Source organism: Lepidochelys olivacea (genome assembly GCF_965140295.1).
Source record: "Lepidochelys olivacea isolate rLepOli2 genome assembly, chromosome: 17".
NCBI lineage: Eukaryota > Metazoa > Chordata > Testudines > Cheloniidae > Lepidochelys > Lepidochelys olivacea.
This window is the reverse complement of record NC_140427.1, coordinates 25,377,457-25,396,398: the sequence shown is the minus strand read 5'-3', so window position 1 is coordinate 25,396,398 and position 18,942 is coordinate 25,377,457. Positions and strand designations below refer to the sequence as shown.

The window sequence follows — 18,942 nt, the reverse complement described above, 5'->3', positions numbered from 1 at the left end:
CAAGCACGTGCTTCCTTTGCTAGTGCCTAGAGCCGGTCCTGTACCCAGTGCAAGGGAATGGTGCATCCCTTGCCCCAAAAAGGTTATAATCCAGGATCACAGACCCTGAAAAAACCTGAAGTGTGAGTGCGTATGTGTGGTGGGCTGCATAGAGGTGTCTGTTGGGGAGGGTGGGGTAGGGGACATCGCAACACCCCTGTCGCCAGGAAGGCTTCTGGCGCCAAAATTCCAGGTGCTCAGCACTGTTCTCAACAGGAGCTGCTGGGTGCCCACTGCTTTTGACAATCTGGCCACTTGGCTGAGCAGACTGAGTGGGAGCTGAGCTGCTCTGGAAATCTGGCCCTGAGTTTCCTGGGAAATGCCTATCCTAGTGCTGGGAGACCTAAATGCGCAGAATGCGGGCTATGGGGAGAGTGAGGTGGGCCCAGGGGGTTGCTGGCACCACCGCTAGGATCAGGCCGGTCAGTACCTCACAGCGGAATAAAACAAGCAAAGCCCAAGAGGGAGTCACAAAGCCTGAGCCGAGGATAAGCCCTGGCCTTGTCACGGTGCTGTGTGCCTGTCAGTCAAGGAGCAGAAGCCAGTCTGGAATGAGGAACCACCCCGTGCCCTTAGGGTGTATGAGAGAGGGGTCAGAGTCAGATGGAGAAGTCCTGATGGCAGAGCCAGGGGAGCAGCTGGGCCTGGTGTCTGACTGCTGCCTGCACCCTGCTTCAGGTAGGACCCCACTCTTTGCTCTTGGGACTGCTGCAGGGCTGGACTAGCCCGGCTCTCCCGAAGGACAGCCCCTCCGTTCTCCATGGACTGGGGGCGAGAGGGTTAAAGCCCAGAGATGGCACTGAAGAGGCTTTGATTTGGAAGCTGGGGAGGGTGGAAAAGACACAAGAAGGAACTGTACCGCCCCCAGGACTCTACTGAGGACAGCCCCAGTACTCTTGCCACTGGGGCAAAGGGCTTGGGAGCTCAGGTATTGGGCTGTCAGCATGAGCTCCTGCTCTAAGCTAGCACTCCAGCCCATCATGGTTACCTTCACCAGCCCAGGGGGACACAGCAGCCGGTGCCCAGGACCATGTGCTAGGAAAGGAGGGGAGGTGTGACTGGGACAGAAGGGTCTGGGGAGAGTATTAGTCTGTCCTGGGGAATAAGGGGGCACATAGCGTCTCTGCACTGAGAAGCAATTGGGCAGGGCTTGCTACCTGTCTCCGTTGTGCACTCAGAGAGGTCCCCTGAGGAATCGAATTGAGCACCAGGGAAATGCCTAAAATATACACTGTGCCGGCAGCTCATTCCCCTGGCCATGGGAACAGCCCAGCCCCTCTGCCAGAGAAGAGCAGGTAGGGGAGGCTGGCTTTGGCATCTCTGGGTGATCATGGGGCTTCGCACTTTGTATGGCTGAGATCCTGGGATACTGCGCCGAGTAACCCGAGACGCCCACCACAGCACCTCCCCCATGAACATGGCTGAGTGGCACAGGTTGGGGCTGGGCTCCTGACTCTGAGTTACTTACACCTGTGCAAAGTGGGTGCAGAATGGCTGCCTTGCACATCCGCTGCGGGCAGGGCAGAGCTGGGTCTCTCCTCTCTCCTCCTTGGGCCCCTACACCCACCAGTGTGTCCCTAAAGGAGGCAACTTTATACAAATGAAAGTGGGGCCTCTGGGGTTACCAGCTCTGTAGAGAAGAGAAGCATTTTCCGAGGCAGTACCACAGGGCTCACTCCCCAGATGGCCTCAGCCTGAGGAAATGTCAGAGCCCCGGGAGTCCCATCCAGAACTATCTGCCCAGCTGCTGGGAGCTGAGCCGTAGAGACTAGGACCCTGCTGCCCTGATGAGTTTGCAATGGACATGAGGCTGAGTGGGATGGTTAGTGGTGGGGTTGGCCTGTGACTGGTTAATGCCGGGGTTCCCCTAGGGTAGCTGGTACCAAAACAAGCTCTTGGCTCTACTGGGATCCCCGTCCCTTAGTGCATTCCCTGCTAGACACAGTGCCTCTGGTCTCTAGGGTACGGCTTTGCTGCAGGGGGAGGTGTAAGTCCCAGCTCAGACAGACATATGTGCACTGGTGCTTTGACTGAGCTAGCATGAGACGACTAGCAGAGTAGCAGCAGCAGTGCGGCTAGCCACCTGAGCACGTACCTGAGACCTGAGATCGGGTTGTCATCAGGCAGCCAGCCTGCACTGTCTACGCTGCTGTTCTCAGCACGGCAGCTCCATCAGAGCTAGCCCATGTACATCTACCTGAGCTGGGAATTGCAGTGTAGATGAACCCTAGAGAGAACCAGTCAGCTCTTCTCAGCCAGGGCAGTGCTGAGATCTGGGGCTTGGGTTTTGACGGAGCCTGTGGCATCCCTGGATCCAGCAGATGGCGAACACCCTGCAGCAGGCTCCTGGGGACCAGCACCCACACAAGGTCAGGGGTTGGGCTCCTGGCCAAGGGTTCTTGCTAGGCAGTGCTGTGCCATAAACAGCACTCATGGGGCAGTGGAAGGGGAAGCGGGAAGGCAGCAGGCAGCAGATATCCAGCAGCCTGCCCAGGGGCACCAGGTGCTGGAGAGCTGCAGGTGTACATGTGAAGGGGCTGAGGAAATCTCTGCCAGGCTGGGTGGGCAGACGGTCAGCTTCCAGGGGGACAGCAACTTGGCTGTAGGACCGAGGTACAGTCATGGTTGTAGTATTCTTGTCAGCAAGTTAAAGAAGTATGGGCTGGATGAATGCACTATAAGGTGGGTAGAAAGTTGGCTAGATTGTCGGGCTCAACGGGTAGTGATCAATGGCTCCATGTCTAGTTGGCAGCCGGTGTCAAGTGGAGTGCCCCAGGGGTCAGTCCTGGGGCTGGTTTTGTTCAATATCTTCATAAATGATCTGGAGGATGGTGTGGATTGCACTCTCAGCAAATTTGCGGATGATACTAAACTGGGAGGAGTGGTAGATACGTTGGAGGGCAGGGATAGGATCCAGAGGGACCTTGACAAATTGGAGGATTGAGCCAAAAGAGATCTGATGAGGTTCAATAAGGATAAGTGCAGGGCCCTGCACTTAAGACGGAAGAACCCAATGCACAGCTACAGACTAGGGACCGAATGGTTAGGCAGCAGTTCTGCGGAAAAGGACCTAGGGGTGACAGTGGACGAGAAGCTGGATATGAGTCAGCAGTGTGCCCTTGTTGCCAAGAAGGCCAATGGCATTTTGGGATGTATAAGTAGGGGCATAGCGAGCAGATCGAGGGACGTGATCATCCCCCTCTATTCGACATTGGTGAGGCCTCATCTGGAGTACTGTGTCCAGTTTTGGGCCCCACACTACAAGAAGGATGTGGATAAATTGGAAAGTGTCCAGCGAAGGGCAACAAAAATGATTAGGGGTCTGGAACACATGACTTATGAGTAGAGGCTGAGGGAACTGGGATTGTTTAGTCTGCAGAAGAGAAGAATGAGGGGGGATTTGATAGCTGCTTTCAACTACCTGAGAGGTGGTTCCAGAGAGGATGGTTCTAGACTATTCTCAGTGGTGGAAGAGGACAGGCAAGGAGTAATGGTCTCAAGTTGCAGTGGGGGCGGTTTAGGTTGGATATTAGGAAAAACTTTTTCACTAGGAGGGTGGTGAAACACTGGAATGCGTTGTCTAGGGAGGTGGTGGAATCTCCTTCCTTAGAAGTTTTTAAGGTCAGGCTTGACAAAGCCTTGGCTGGGATGATTTAATTGGGGATTGGTCCTGCTTTTGAGCAGGGGGTTGGACTAGATGACCTCCTGAGGTCCCTTCCAACCCTGATATTCTATGATTCTATGATGGAGCCCAAGCCTCTCAAATCCCTCTTGTCCGGAGAGGCTGATCTTAGTGAGACCCACGGCCAGGGCTTGTGTCAGACATGGCCCTGTGCCATGTGTACAGATGCCTGGGCACAACCCCGCTTGGGCAGCTGGCTGCCCTTGCATGCCTGCCTTCACACGTAGCATGAGGCTGCCTCCTCTCCAGCAAACCTGTTGTTGGGCTAGCAGCACCCCGACCCCTGTCAGAGACCTGAGCACATGGCCTCAGCACACTGGTTTGCACAGTGCACAACCCAGGCCAACTCCGCCCTGGCCCTCCTTCCTCTGATCTGCCCCTAACAGGGCCCCAGAGGGCAGCGTGTGGCACAGGGCCCCTTCCAAAGGGGTCTGAGGCACTAGCATGATCAGTGGCTGGAGCTAGGTGCTCAGCCAGGCCCATTAGAAGCCCAGGAGCCCCGCAGACCAGGCACTGCCCCAGAGGGAAGGGGGGTTACAGGGTGAAGGTCATGCCCCGCATGGAGGTGGCAGGCCCAAAAATGCCTGCCCAGCACTTTGTGCTGTGCCTGTCTGAGCCTGCGGAAGTATCGGGTTTGGGGATGGGGACAGGAAGGGAGAGCAGAGTCGCAGCAGGGTCACGGGGCCTGGCTTCGGGAAGGCCACAGGATGTGGTTAGCCACAGGCCACACGCAAGGTTACAGCACGGACATGGGGGACTCAAAGCCTACAATGAAAATAAATCTCCACCCAGACTGCCGGCGGGGCGTTAGCCTGGCACTGCCATGCTAGGCAGGGCCCTATCCCCCAGCACCGCTCTTAGGCCAGGAGCCTCACTGGGATAAAGCTCACCAGGGTGATGGGGAATGTATGCAGGAGTTAACATGGCACCCAGCACATGAGGGACCTGGGCTGGCCGAGCTGCGGGAAGGGACACATGTGGGACCCAAAGCCAGAGGAGGGGACACACATGGGACCCAGGTCTGGTGGAGGGGACACACATGGGACCCAAGGCTGGAGGAGGGGCACATGTGGGACCCAGGGCTGGGGGAGATGACACATGTGGGACCCAGGGTTGGCTGAGCTGGGGGAGGGGGACATGCCTGGGACCCAAGGCTGGGGGAGTGGACACACATGGGACCCAGAGCTGTCCGAGCTGGTTACACCCCACACAGCAGCACACATGCTGATCCCACCAGCCCGTGGAATTGGAGGCTGGAGCTGGGGCTGCAGAGCTGGGTGATATCTCCCTTCTGTTCTCCAGGGGCTTCCCGCTCTGCTCAGGCTGGTGCAGGATGAAGCCCAGAGGGGCTCAGCCCTGCTGCAGGCTGGCCTCGCCCCGAGGACCATGCTTGCCATGGCTGGACGGATGGGAGAGGAAGAAGGGTCCCGCCCTGCTGCAGGCGGTGGCTCCCCTGTGGCATGGGAGGGTTTTCCTGTGTACCTCTCCCTGTGTGCAGCACGGCTGGGCCCCTGGCGTAGGGGCTGCACAGAGCTGCCTCTTTCCTCTTTGCACCAGAAACTCCAGCATTTCACAATTGCTGCTGCCACATAGAGCATGGGGAGCTAGGAACTCCCTTAGCCCCACCCCACTGCCCCGATCCCCCAGAACCCACGAGGGAGAGCCAGGGGATGCTGACACCCCTTCACCTCAGCTAGAGGCAGAAAAATTGGTGAGCAAAACCATGGCTACTCTGGAAGACCTCCATCCCTGCCATCATAAGCCTCCCCCAGCCATGAGGAGACGCTGAAATGCCTCTGATGGGCCTGTCCACGTGGGGGTGGGGGCACGCGAGGCTGCTTCTGAATTTGGGAAAGTTCTGTGGGGTGAGTGAGAAGCAGGGCAGCTGGTCCTTGCTCCCAGTGGGGACACTGGGCAGAAAAGCCCAAGGTGGCTGGGGCGGGTATTACAACTCCTGGTTATTGGAGGCTTGGAATGCCAGGGCACAGGCAGCTGTCGGCGTAGCCCACTGTGCCTGTCTGAGCATGGGGCAGGTGGGCACACTGCTCGTCCAGTCTGGGCATGTGGGGCAGCAGCTGTCTCTGACCGGCCTGGACTGTGAGTCCCAGCAGTGTCTGGACTGTGCTGCCAAACCTGGGCCAGGCACGCTAACCGGGACTGGTTGGGAGCTCAGCATGGAGTCCTGCCACAAGCCGGATCGTATCTGGCAGGACCTGGCCCAGCACGCCAGCCTTGCCTCTTGCTTTAGGGAGTGTGTCTTCCCCGCTCCCAGCATCCCCGCAGAGAGCTCCCCCCATGCGATAGTAACACCCCGCCCCACTGTGCTGCTGCCTGGGCCAGGAAAGGGTGCAAAGCCCAGGCTGATGGGGCCTGGGAAGGAGGCACTTTGCGGGACTGATGGAGGGATGATGCTGGGAAGGGGAGAGTGAGCCAAGCAGCCCCTCCCCCTGAGACCGCCCCCCAGCACCGGGTGCCACTCTCAGACAGGAGAGGTGAAGGGGGCTGGTCCTTGGCAGGCAGGAGCCTGGGGAGTACATACTGTAGCTGGGTTAAGGTGGGCTGGAGGCCTGCATGGCTTTAAATGTGTGGAGCTGGTCTCTGACAGAAGGATAATGGTCCCTTGCCAGGGGCTGGGGGCCAGGGGTGAGCTGCCCTGCAGGGGGCAGGGAGGAATGATTTTCCCCATGTCGATTCTTGCACAACTGCTCAGGCTCATGGGACATTTTCTCTGCACCAGGGTGGGCTGCTGCGGGAGGCAGGCTGTCAGCTCGGGTGGCCCAGTGCTCTGGCTGGGACTGTGCTGTAAGGGTAAACCCTGTACCTGCCCATGGGGCTGGCTAGCATGGGCTTGGGCTGCCTCAGGAGGTGGGGGTCTACATATCTCTGTTTTGCCTTGCAGATCTCTTCACCGGCCACCGCCCACTGCCTTCACAGATGCATCTGAACTACCAAGAGCAGCCCTGCTTCACGCCCATGGCTGACACCCTATACAGCAGCAGCAGTGTCCCACCTGCCAGCCACACCAACCCACTGATGGCCTCCAGAGCCCTGCCTACCAGCTACGTTGATGCCCCAGTCCCACCCAATGGTCACCTACAGGTGAGCAGGTCTCCAGGCAGGGATCACGTCCTGATCTGCTTCTCTCTGGCCCTGGGATTGCTCTGCCCTCTGTGTTTTCTTCACCAGAGCAATGGTGCCAGGCTGCCGTGCTGCTGCACAGCGGGCTCTGTCCCCATCTCCCGTGCAGTCTGTTATCCCTGCCCCTCTCGGTCCTGGTCCAATCCAGCAGTCCAGGAGCAAATGCTCTGTAATCTGCCTCTGTCTCTTTCAGTCTAGCAGCAACTGCTCCTCCCAGCTCTGCCTGCCTGGCTCCTTCCTCAGCCCCGATTTCCAGCCAGCCCCGCAGCCCATGGACCCCTGCAGCGGCCTGTGCGCTGACCTCAAGCACAAGCCCCCGCTCCATTATGGGCTCCCCAGCAACAGTCTCAGCATGGAGCCCTTCGGCCCTTCCTACTGCACCCCAGCAGCCCCCCCAGGCGCCTTCCTGCTGGGTCAGGACCCCCTGTACTCACCGGCTTCAGCACCGAGATCCAAATTCCGTTACTCCGGCTCCATTAGTGGCTCTTCGCTCTCCATGCCATCCTCTAGCCAGCACGCACCAGGCCTGGGCTACAGCGTGGACCTTCTGCCAACAGCATACCCTGCTCTGTCCAGAGCCCAGCCCCTGCCCCCCGTGATGCTGAGCGGCCCCAGGTTTGCCACCCCCAAAGAGCAGTCGCCGCCTGGGGGCAGCAGGCCAATGGTGAAGCCAGCTAGCCCCAAGACAAAGAGACCCATGGGACTCCCTGTGCCCCCACGCATGGCTGTGCCCAACCCCTGCCTGACCCAGCTCCTGACTGCAGGTAACAGGGTGGGGGATTGCTTTGGGGGGTTGCCATTTGCCGCTGGCTCAGGGCGTCTGACTGCCCCCATCTGGCCAGCTGGTTTCATTCAGATGGAGTGGGAAGCTGGTACCAGGCTGTTCGGCCGGAGGATGGTGGCAGATGGGCTGACCCTGCTTTCCAGAGAGGGGAAGGGGAACTGATATCTGGGCATGGGCTGATAGCACCCCTTCTTTGGGCTCATTACTCATCTCATTTGATGCCACTCCCCTGCCACACCCCACTCCATGACATTGCGTTGCTGCAGGCACCTGGCCTCCTCTGTTCATGCCAGCAACGCTCTTTCCCTGGCCCGCTGATCCACAGGCTACCATGATGTGGAAGAAGCATCCAGGGCAGGAGAGAGCTGGGGGGAGCAGGAGGCTCGGCAGAGGAGGAGGAGTACAGAGAAATGAGTCTGAGATGGTGGCTGAACTGTAGGAGGAGTCACCCGGGAGCTTGAGTTTGGGAATCGCTGCCTGCAGGAGGCACTGGGAGTGAGAGCCCTGAGCCGCTGGCTAAGGGCACGGGGTGCTGACAGGGCAGCAGTGTCTCAGCAGGCAGGTGAGGACGGGTGATCACAGCACCTGTATCCAAGGCTGCAGGGAGACCCAGAAGAGCGCAGGGCTGCGGTGACTCCGCCTTGGCTGGGAGGAGGCCATTGGCGACCCTGGCGAGGGCAGGACGGGTACAGTTGTCCATAGGGTGCTGTGAGTGCCCAGCTGTGGGGCAGGATCTGAACCCTGGGCCCAATGCTAGTCACACAGATTGGGAGCTTGGTTAGCGCTGCTGTTTCACCGCCTGGGATCATTCACCTCCCCGTGCAGCGCCCTGCCCCGGAGCCCATGACAGTGAGGGAACCCATCCTCTTGGGAGAGCCAGGGGCCCCGCATGCTGAGAAATATGGGGGGAGCTGCTCTGCCCCAGGCTGGGTACTGTGGCCCCTCTGGTCTGGGTGACCACCCGGAAGAGAGGAGGAGCTCAATGGCTGCAGTACCTCAGTAGGCACAGTCTGGGCCAGACATTCATAAGAACATAAGAATGGTCATACTGGGTCAGACCAAAGGTCCATTTAGCCCAGTGTCTTGTCTTCCAACAGTGGTCAAAGACTGGTGCCCCAGAGGGAATAAACAGAACAGGTCATCATCAAGTGATCCATCCCCTGTCGCCCATTGCCAGCTTCTGGCAGACAGAGGCTAGGAACACCATCCCTGGCTTATAGCCATTGATGGACCTGTCCTCCATGAATTTAACTAGTTCTTCTTTGAACACTGTTATAGTCTTGACAGGTTTCAGAGTAACAGCCGTGTTAGTCTGTATCCGCAAAAATAAAAGGAGTACTTGTGGCACCTTAGAGACTAACAAATTTATTTGAGCATAAGTTTTCGTGAGCTACAGCTCACTTCATCGGATGCATGCAGGGTGTTCCTGAGGAAATAGAAAGTACATCCTAGATGGGAAGCCCAAAACTGTAATCGAGGCGGGAGAGGTTGGAGCCAAATGGGTGGAGGTGGCAGAAAAGAAAAAAAACGAGTAGCAGTTGGAGCGAATAGCAGAAGGGGCAGCCCGAGACAAATTGGTGAGGGTATTATTTTCAAGCCTCCCCAGGAAAGGGGGTGTGTAGGGCTTGGGGGAGGGGGATATTTTGGGGAAAGACGTCTCCAAGTGGGCTCTTTCCCTGTTCTTTGTTTAAAACGCTTGGTGGTGGCAGCATACTGTTCAAGGACAAGGCAAAGTTTGTACCTTGGGGAAGTTTTTAACCTAAGCTGGTAAGAATAAGCTTAGGGGGTCTTTCATGCGGGTCCCCACATCTGTACCCTATAGTTCAAAATTTGTTAGTCTCTAAGGTGCCACAAGTACTTCTTTTCTTGTTACATAGTCTTGACCTTCACAACATCCTCTGGCAAAGAGTTCCTTTGGTTGACTGCGCGTTGTGTGAAGAAATATTCCTTTTGTTTGTTCTAAACCTGCTACCTGCTCCATGCCAAGCCTTGGGGTCTGCAGCCAATGTCAATGTGAGCACATGACAAGGTCTGTGCCAGCATGCAGAGGGATCATGGATTGCCACGTTTGGTGATCACCTCAAACCTCTTGCCAGCCCTGCCCTGCCTGGATGCGGTGCCTCATTCTACTGACAAATCCTGCAGTTTCCTGGGCCTGTAGCTCTGTCTCTGTAACACCAGGTACCCAGGTCCCAGGAGTACCTGTGAGTAGGTCAACACAGTCCAGATCAGCTGTGGCATGTCAGCACTCAGCCCCCTGCCCCTTCCCTGTTTGGCTTGATTTGCAAAGAAACAAAGGCTGGAATCTGCATTCCAGCCCTACCCTACTTCCCAGGCTTGGTCAGTCCCTGCAGCACCTCCCTGGGGCTGTTGGGCCCAGACCCTCTACCCTGAGAACCAGGAGGTGGCAGCAGGAGTCAGTCTGCATCTCCCTGCAAGGCTTCCTGATGCTGGCCGCTCACTCTGGTGGAAGGGGACGTAAGGGAGCCCCAGCCTGGCTTTGCTGTCATTCTGCATGCTCACCGTCTGCTGCCTTCTGTCTTGCAGCTAAACCAGAGCTGGCCCTGGACCCTCCCTCCACTCCCAGTACCACCCTCATGTCGCTGGCCTCCCCGGTAAGAGCTCACCAGCAACACCATCTGCTGGGCAGCCAAGGGCATCGGCCTTTCACTGCCACATGCTGGGTTCAGACATGTGCTCTGGCAAGCAACAATGGGCAGGGGACTGCAGTGAGATGGTCGCTTCTGTGTGCCTCAGTCCTAACGACAGACAGAGCTGGATGAGCCGGGGGTGTCAGGGCAGGAGTGAGGGGCATTGGGGCTGGATGAGCCAGGGGTGGGTCAGGGCAGGAGTGAGGGGCATTGGCAGAGCTGGGGGCATTGGCGCTGGATAAGCCCGGGGGTGTCAGGGCAGGAGTGAGGGGCACTGGTGGAGATGGGGGGCATTGGGGCTGGATGAACAGGGGTGGGTCAGGGCAGGAGTGAGGGGCATTGGCAGAGCTGGGGGCATTGGGGCTGGATGAGCCTGGGGTGGGTCAGGGCAGGAGTGAGGGGCATTGGGGCTGGATGAGCCAGGGGTCGGTCAGGGCAGGAGTGAGGGGCACTGGTGGAGATGGGGGGCATTGGAGCTGGATGAGCAGGGGGTGTCTCAGGGCAGGAGCGAGGGGCATTGGCAGAGCTGGGGGCATTGGGGCTGGATGAGCAGGGGAGTGTCAGGGCAGGAGTGAGGGGCATTGGCAGAGCTGGGGGCATTGGGGCTGGATGAGCAGGGTGTGCGTCAGGGCAAGAGCGAGGGCCATTGGCAGAGCTGGGGGCATTGGGGCTGGATGAGCAGGGTGTGCGTCAGGGCAGGAGTGAGGGGCATTGGCAGAGCTGGGGGGTCATTGGGGCTGGATGAGGAGGGGGTGGGTCAGGGCAGGAGCAAGGAGCATTGGTGGAGCTGGGGGACATTTGGGCTGGGCGAACAAGGGGGACATCAGATCATAAATCACAGAAATGTAGGGCATGAAGGCACCTTGAGATGTTGTCTAGTCTGTCCCCTGCACTGAGGCAGGATTAAGTATTAGTTTGACTGTCCCTGACAGGTGTTTGTCTAATCTGATCTTAAAACCTCCAATGATGGAGATTCCACAACCTCCCTAGGCAATTTATTCCAGTGCTTAACCCCCCTGACATTCGGGAAATTCTTCCTAGTGTCCAACCTAATCCTCACTTGCTGCAATTTAATCCTATTGCTTCTTTTCCTGTCTTCAGTGGCTAAGGAGAACAATTTATCACCCTCCTGTTTATGACAACCTTTTAGGTACCTGAAGACTGTTATCATGTCCCCCATTGCCAGACCTGAAGAAGAGCTCTGCAGGTCTCAAAAGCTTGTCTCTCTCACCAACAGAAGTTGGTCCAATAAAGGATATTACCTCGCCCACCTTGTCTCAGTACACCACCACCCCCCAGTCTTCTCTTCTCCAGACTAAACAAACCCAATTTTTTCAATCTTAGATTCATAGATATTTAGGTCAGAAGGGACCATTATGATCATCTAGTCTGACCTCCTGCACAACGCAGGCCACAGAATTTCACCCACCACTCCTGCAAAAAACCTCACACCTATACCTGTGCTATTGAAGTCCTCAAATCGTAGTTTAAAGACTTCAAGGAGCAGAGAATCCTCCAGCAAGTGACCCATGCCCCATGCTACAGAGGAAGGCGAAAAACCTCCAGGCCCTCTTCCAATCTGCCCTGGAAGAAAATTCCTTCCCCACCCCAAATATGGCAATCAGCTAAATCCTGAGCATATGGGCAAGATTCATCAGCCAGATACTACAGAAAATTCTTTCCTTTGTAACTTGGATCCCACCCCATCTAATATCCCATCACAGACCATTGGGCCTATTTACCATGAATATTTAATTACCAAAACCATCTTATCCCATCATACCATCTCCTCCATAAACTTATTGAGTTTAATCTTAAAGCCAGATAGATCTTTTGCCCCCACTGCTTCCCTTGGAAGGCTATTCCAAAACTTCACTCCTCTGATGATTAGAAAACTTCGTCTAATTTCTAGTCTAAATTTCCTGGTGGCCAGTTTATATCCATTTGTTCCTGTGTCCACATTGGTACTGAGCTTAAATAATTCCTCTCCCTCTCCGGTATTTATCCCTCTGATATATTTATAGAGAGCAATCATATCTCCCCTCAACCTTCTTTTAGTTAGGCTAAACAAGCCAAGCTCCTTGAGTCTCCTTTCATAAGACAAGTTTTCCATTCCTCGGATCATCCTACTAGCCCTTCTCTGTACCTGTTCCAGTTTGAATTCATCCTTCTTAAACATAGGTCATGTTTTCTAGACCTTTAGTCATTTTTGTTGCTCTTCTCTAGACTTTCTCCAGTTTGTCCACATCTTTCCCAAAGTATGGTGCTCAGAACTGGACACAATACTTCAGCTGAGGACTAATCAATGCAGAGTAGAGTGAAATAATTATTTCCTGTGTCTTGCTTACAACACTCCAGTTAATACAGCCCAGAATAATGTTTGCTTTTTTTGTAACAAGTATTACATTGTTGATCCATATTCAATTTGTGATCCACTATAACCCCCAGATCCTTTTCTGCAGTACTCCTTCCTAGGCAGTCATTTTCCATTTTGTATTTGTGCAGTTGTTTATTCCTTCCTAAGTGGAGAACTTTGCATTTGTCCTTATTGAATTTCCTCCTATTTACTTTAGATCATTTCTCCAGTTTGTCCAGAACATTTTGAATTATAATCCTACCCTCCAAAGCACTTGCAACACCTCCCAGTTTAGTATCATTCGCAAACTTTATAAGTGTGCTCTGTATGCAATCATTGGTAAAGATATTGATTAGAACCAGACCCAGGACAGATCCTTGTGGGACCACACTCGATATGCCCTTCCAGCTTGATTGTGAGCCATTGATAACCACTCTCTATGTGCAGTTTTGCAGCCAGTTGTGCACCCACCTTATAGTAGGTTCATCTAGGTTGTATTTCCCTAGTTTGTTTATGAGGTCATGTGAGACAGTATCAAAAGCCTTACTAAAGTCAAGATAGACCACATCTATCATTTCCCCTCATCCACAAGGCTTGTTACCATGTCAAAGAAGGATATTATATTGGTTTGACATGATTTGTTCTTGACAAATCCATGTTGACTATTACTTATCATCTTATTATCCTCTAGGTGCTTAACAAATTGATTGTTTGATTATTTGCTCCATTATCTTTCCGGGTACAGAAGTTAAACTGACTGATCTGTGATTCCCTGGGTTTTCTTATTCCCCTTTTTATAGACAGATACTATATTTGCCCTTTCCTGTCCTCTGGGATCTCTCCCGTCCTCCATGAGTTCTCAAATATAATCGCTAATGGCTCAAAGATCTCTTCAGTCAGTTCTTTGAGTATTCTAGGATGTATTTCATCAAGTTTGAAGACTTCTAACTTGTCTAAGGAATTCTTAACTTGTTCTTTTCCTATTTTAGCCTCAGATCCTGCCCCATTTACACTGATGTTCTCTATGTTAGTTGTCTGATCATTGCTAACTTTTTTGGTGAAAACTGAAATAAAAAAGGTTTCAGAGTAGTAGCCATATTAGTCTGTATCCGCAAAAAGAAAAGGAGGACTTGTGGCACCTTAGAGACTAACAAATTTATTTGAGCGTAAGCTTTCGTGAGCTACAGCTCACTTCATCGGATGCATTATAAATAAAAAGGCATTTAACGCTTCAACCAATGCTGCATTTTCTGTTATTGTCTTTCCTTCCTCATTTAATAAAGGGCCTACCCTGTCCCTGGTCTTCCTGTTGCTTCTCATGTATTTGTAAAATACTTTCCTGTTACCCTTTATATCCCTAGCTAGTTTAGTCTTATTTTGTTTCTTGGCCTTTATAATGTTGTCCCTATATGCTTGTGTTGTTTGTTTATATTCATCCTTTGTAATTTTACCGAGTTTCCACTTCTTGTATGACACTTTTTTGAGTTTCAGGTCATTGCAGATCTCCTGGTTAAGCCAGGGTGGCCTCTTAATCATACTTCCTATCTTTCCTACGCAGTGGAATAGTTTGCTCTTGTGACCTTAATGATGTCCCTTTGAAAAACGGCGAACTCTCTTGAACTCTTTTTTCTCTTAGACTGGCTTCCCATGGGATCTTACCTACCAGTTCTCTGAGTCTGGTAAAGTCTGCCTTCTTGAAGTCCATTGTCTTTATTCAGCTGTTCTCCCTCCTACCATTCCTTAGAACAGGGACGGGCAAACTTTTTGGCCTGAGGGCCACATCGGGTTTCTGAAATTGTATGGTTTCAGAGTAGCAGCCGTGTTAGTCTGTATTCGCAAAAAGAAAAGGAGTACTTGTGGCACCTTAGAGACTAACTAATGATTTCATCATTCATTTTCCACTGAATGTATCTGATGAAGTGAGCTGTAGCTCACGAAAGCTTATGCTCAAATAAATTGGTTAGTCGCTAAGGTGCCACAAGTACTCCTTTTCTTTTTTTGAAATTGTATGGAGTGCCGGTTAGGAGAGGCTGTGCCTCTCCAAACAGCCAGGCATGGCCTGGCCCCCGCCCCCTATCCGACCCCCTGTGCTTCTTGTCCTCTGACGGCCCCCTGGGACTCCTGCCCCATCCAACTCCCCTGTTCCCTGACGGCCCCCCAGGGACCCCTGCCCCATCCACCCCCCACTCTCTGTCCCCTGACTGCCCCCAGACCCCCCCACCCCTAACTGCCCCCTGCCGCCCCATCCAACTCCCCTCTCCTTTCTGACTGCCCCCCAGGACCCCTGCCCCATCCAACCACCCCTTCTCCTTGACCGTCCCTGGAACCTCCGCCCCTGACTGCCCCATCCAACACCCCCCTCCTTCCTTACTGCCACCCCCAGGACTCGTGCCCCCATTCAACCACCCTGTTCCCCGCCCTCTGACAGCCCTGACCCCTATTCACACCCCCGCCCCCTGACCACCACCCCGAACTCCCCTGCCCCCTAGCCAACTCCCCTCCCCCACTCCCTGCGCCCTTACCATGCTGCCTGGAGCACCGGTGGCTGGTGATGTGGCTGCACCAGGACAGGCAGCCGCGGTACCCAGCTGCAGCCAGCCACGCACTGCACAGCCCAGAGACTGGGTCAGGCAGCTGCGCTGCATGGCACAGAGACCGGGTCAGGCCAGGCTCTGCAGCTGCGCTGCCCCAGGAGCTCACAGCCCCCCCGCCCAGAGCATCGCACTGGCAGCACAGTGCGCTGAGGCTGTGGGGGAGGGGGGACAGCGGGGGAGGGGCCGGGGGCGAGCCTCCGGGGCCAGGAGCTCAGGAACTGGGCAGGAGGGTTCCGTGGGCCGGATGTGGCCCACGGGCCGTAGTTTGCCCACCTCTGCCTTAGAACCACAAACTCTGTCATTTTATGGTCACCTTCACCCAAGCTACCTTCCACCTTCAGATTCTCAGCTAGTTCCTCCTTGTTTGTCAGAATCAAATCCAGAACAGCCTCTCCCCTAGTCGCTTTCTCCACCTTCTCTAATAAAAAGTTGTCTCCAATGCATCCCAAGAACCCATTGGATAATCTGTGCCCTGCTGTGTTATTTTCCCAACAGATATCTGAGTAGCTGAAGTCCCCCATCACCACCAAGTCCTGTGCTTTGGATGATTTTATTAGTTGTCTAAAAAACAGTGTCATACACCTCTTCTTCCAGGTAGACTCCTTACCATGACATCACCCTTGTTTTTTACCCCTTTTATCCTTTCTCGGAGACTTTCAACAGGTCTGCCTCCCACTGTTGTCTCAGTCTCAGGGCAAGTGTAGATATCTTTGATATACAAGGCAACTACTCCTCTCCTGCCTGGCCTTCCTGAACAAACTGTACCCTTCTATACCAGTATTTCAGTCATGTGACTAATGCCACCAAGTTTCTGTGATGCCAGTTCTGTTCTATTTATGATTACTCACTAGTATTTCTAGTTCTTCCTGTTTATTCCCCATACTTCTTGCATTAGTATACAGACAATGGACATGTTTAGTACATTTCCCCTCTATATTCCCTCTGGTCTCTCCTTTGTCCATGCTGTGATTTCCCATGTTCCCCCCCAGATTCAGATGCTTCACCCAAGTCTCTTTGTTCTAGATTTACTTGTGGGCTTTTGTCTGCTAACCCTGTTGGACCTAGTTTAAAGCCCCCTCACTAGTTTAGCCAGTCTGCATCTGAAGACACTCTTCCCCTTCCAAGACAGGTGGACCCCCATCTCTGCTCAGCAGCCCTTCTTCTCACAACAGGATTCCATGATCGAGGAAACCAAAGTGCCCGGTGACACCATCAGGGCAGGAGCGAGGGGCATTGGTGGAGCTGGGGGGAATTGGGGCTGGACAAGCAGGGGGTGGGTCAGGGCAAGAGTGAGGGGCATTGACAGAGCTGGGGGGACATTGGGGATGGACAAGCATGGGGTGTGTCAGGGCAGGAGCGAGGGGTATCAGCAGAGCTTGGGGGGCACTGGGGACTGGACAAACCCGCGGTGTACCAGCCCAGGAGTGAGGGGCACTGGCAGAGCTCGGGGGGCACTCAGGATGGTATTTTATGCCCTGTATTTCCAAGTGGAGAGCATTTCCTCAGGTTAAAGAAAATCCCATTTCCCCCTGCCTGGCTCAGGGCTGACAAAGGGTCCCTTGGCCGCCCATGGGGGCCGTCTCACATGGCGCTGCTCCCCTGGAGAGGGCTCCCCCAGCAGCACCAGTTATGCAGTGCCCAACCACCAGCCCACCACACAGTCAGCTTTCCGACCATGGGGTTCTCAAGGCCTGATCTTTGTCCAGTCCCTGGGAGCCCCAGGGCTCATGCCATGTTGCTGTAACCTTGTGAGGGGTTGGGGGCCCTTCCTTCTCGCCATCCCCTTCATGGAGTAGGTCTAGTTTGACCATGAGCCTCACGGGCAGTGACCAGCTCTCCTTATCTACAAGAGTCAAGCTGCTGTAGGTACTTCAAAGACTGTCTCCTGTGTGCTGGTTGGGGAAAAGCCCTGGCCCCTTTTTGCCCTTGGCCTTGTGGGTCGCAGGCCTGAGACTTTCAGCCAGGGAGCCCAAAGTGCAAACTCCTTCTCTCTGGCTTCTCTCTTCGCAGGAAGGGGGCCTTGCCGAAGTCCCCTCTGACTTCCTGCCCCGCATGGCCCAGCTGAGTCCAGGGCTGTCTCCTGGCTCCAGCCCTTCCCAGTCTGTCCCCATCATACTGGCTGTGGCACAGCCGGGATCCCTGCTCGTCCCCAAGACGGAGCAGCTCTCCCCCCCTTCGGCCTGTGGTGAGCAGTGCGGCGTCTTTGACAACTTCTCTTTGATTACCAGAAAGAGCAAACACCCCTGTCATGCAGGTCATGCAGGCTCAGCAAACTTTCAGTGGGGGAAATCCAGCTGAAGAAGGCTCCCTCCTGTATCGCCAGAGTCAGAGCTGAGCAGGTTGCTGGTGCTGCCCCCCTGAGATCCTCTTGAAGATCCACCCCACCCCTCAGTTCTGTTTATTAACCCAGGAGATGGATGGGTGGGTGTTGACAATACAGAGAGATTGGGGTTAACAGAGACTAGGCAGGCAGGTGAGAAAAGAGAGACCCAGAAAAGCCAGGACACAGAGCCACACCAGGGACACGACACCAGAGCCAGCCTTGCTGCCATACTGCTGTCCTAGAGTGGCAGAACCATGCAGACAACTTGAATCAGCTTGACTTAGTTGACAGGGTCCTGGTGGGCAACTGCATGCAAGGTCAGTGGGCAGTTCCAGGGGGAACTGGTGCAAAATGCTGGAGGGTCGGTCGCCAACAGGGCAACCCAGGGCAGCTGGTTGGAGTCTTTTTCTCAATATTTTTTCTGCAAAAATATGCCTTTCACCAAATGGAAAATGTTTGCAGTAACTCTTCCTTCTGCTTGAAAGGTTCTGCTTTTACAATGGAAAAAAAAAAAAGAAATCACTATTCTTTCAAAAAATATCAACTTGAGTTAAAATGTATGTTTTTTTGGAAAAAGTAATTCAATGTTTAGTTTTCAAAAACCAAAAACGTTTGCCTGAAATGTTATTTTTTAAAACAAACCTTTTTAGGTGGTTTCAGGTTTTCTTTGAAAATCCACATTTTTTGCTGAAAGTTTTGGGGGAAAAACCCCGCAAAAGTTCAAAATTTCTCAGGGAACATAACAGGCATTTTTCAAGCAGCTCTGAAATTCGTGGTGATCTTCCCACTCCCACCCCTGCTGGGTTCCTGTGCCCACAATGGATCACCCATCACAGCGAGAACAGAAAGGGGCAATGAAAAGTACTAGGGGCACCACTACTGGTTAGCATCAGAGCTTGTAGGATCTCTCCCGGCTCTGCTACTGACCTGCTGTGTGAACTTGGGCAAATCACTTAACTTGTCTAATGAGAATAGCTCATGCCTGCCTCCTGGTGGGATTGAGAAGAGTCGGTAAAAGCACTGAGGTTCCTCTGATGGAAAGCACTACCGATGGATACGGTGCTGTTAGCATGTCAAAGACAAGGCCTGTTGGGATCAGAAAGGAGCACAGGGAGCTTCGACAGAGGTATGGAGAGAGGAATGAATTCACACACACCCCAATATGGGAACACGGGGACTCATGGTGAACCTAGGAGGCACCATAGAATGGATAGAATGACTCCTTTCTTTGGATGCAGTGTATAATCTGTGGGACTCACTGCTGCAGGACATTATGGAGGCGCATGGCTTTGTGAGATTCAGCAGTGATTAGACTGTGACTTGAGTGAGGCTAGGATTGGCAGGGACAATGTCTGGGATCAGTGTCAAGGGCCAT

At 54.0% G+C, this 18,942-nt stretch overlaps 1 protein-coding gene across 1 annotated transcript in view; it reads left to right on the top strand.

Moving 5' to 3' along the window:
• Positions 1–18,942, top strand: part of MLXIPL (MLX interacting protein like) — a gene marked incomplete at its 5' end in the record, with an annotated part of 60,101 nt that overhangs the window by 31,907 nt on the left and 9,252 nt on the right. Inside the window, 4 exons of the mRNA XM_084650640.1 lie at positions 6,621–6,820; positions 7,053–7,623; positions 10,191–10,258; positions 17,255–17,429. Coding sequence (XP_084506766.1) covers positions 6,621–6,820; positions 7,053–7,623; positions 10,191–10,258; positions 17,255–17,429 — 1,014 coding nt within the window. The remainder of the gene's footprint in view (positions 1–6,620; positions 6,821–7,052; positions 7,624–10,190; positions 10,259–17,254; positions 17,430–18,942) is intronic.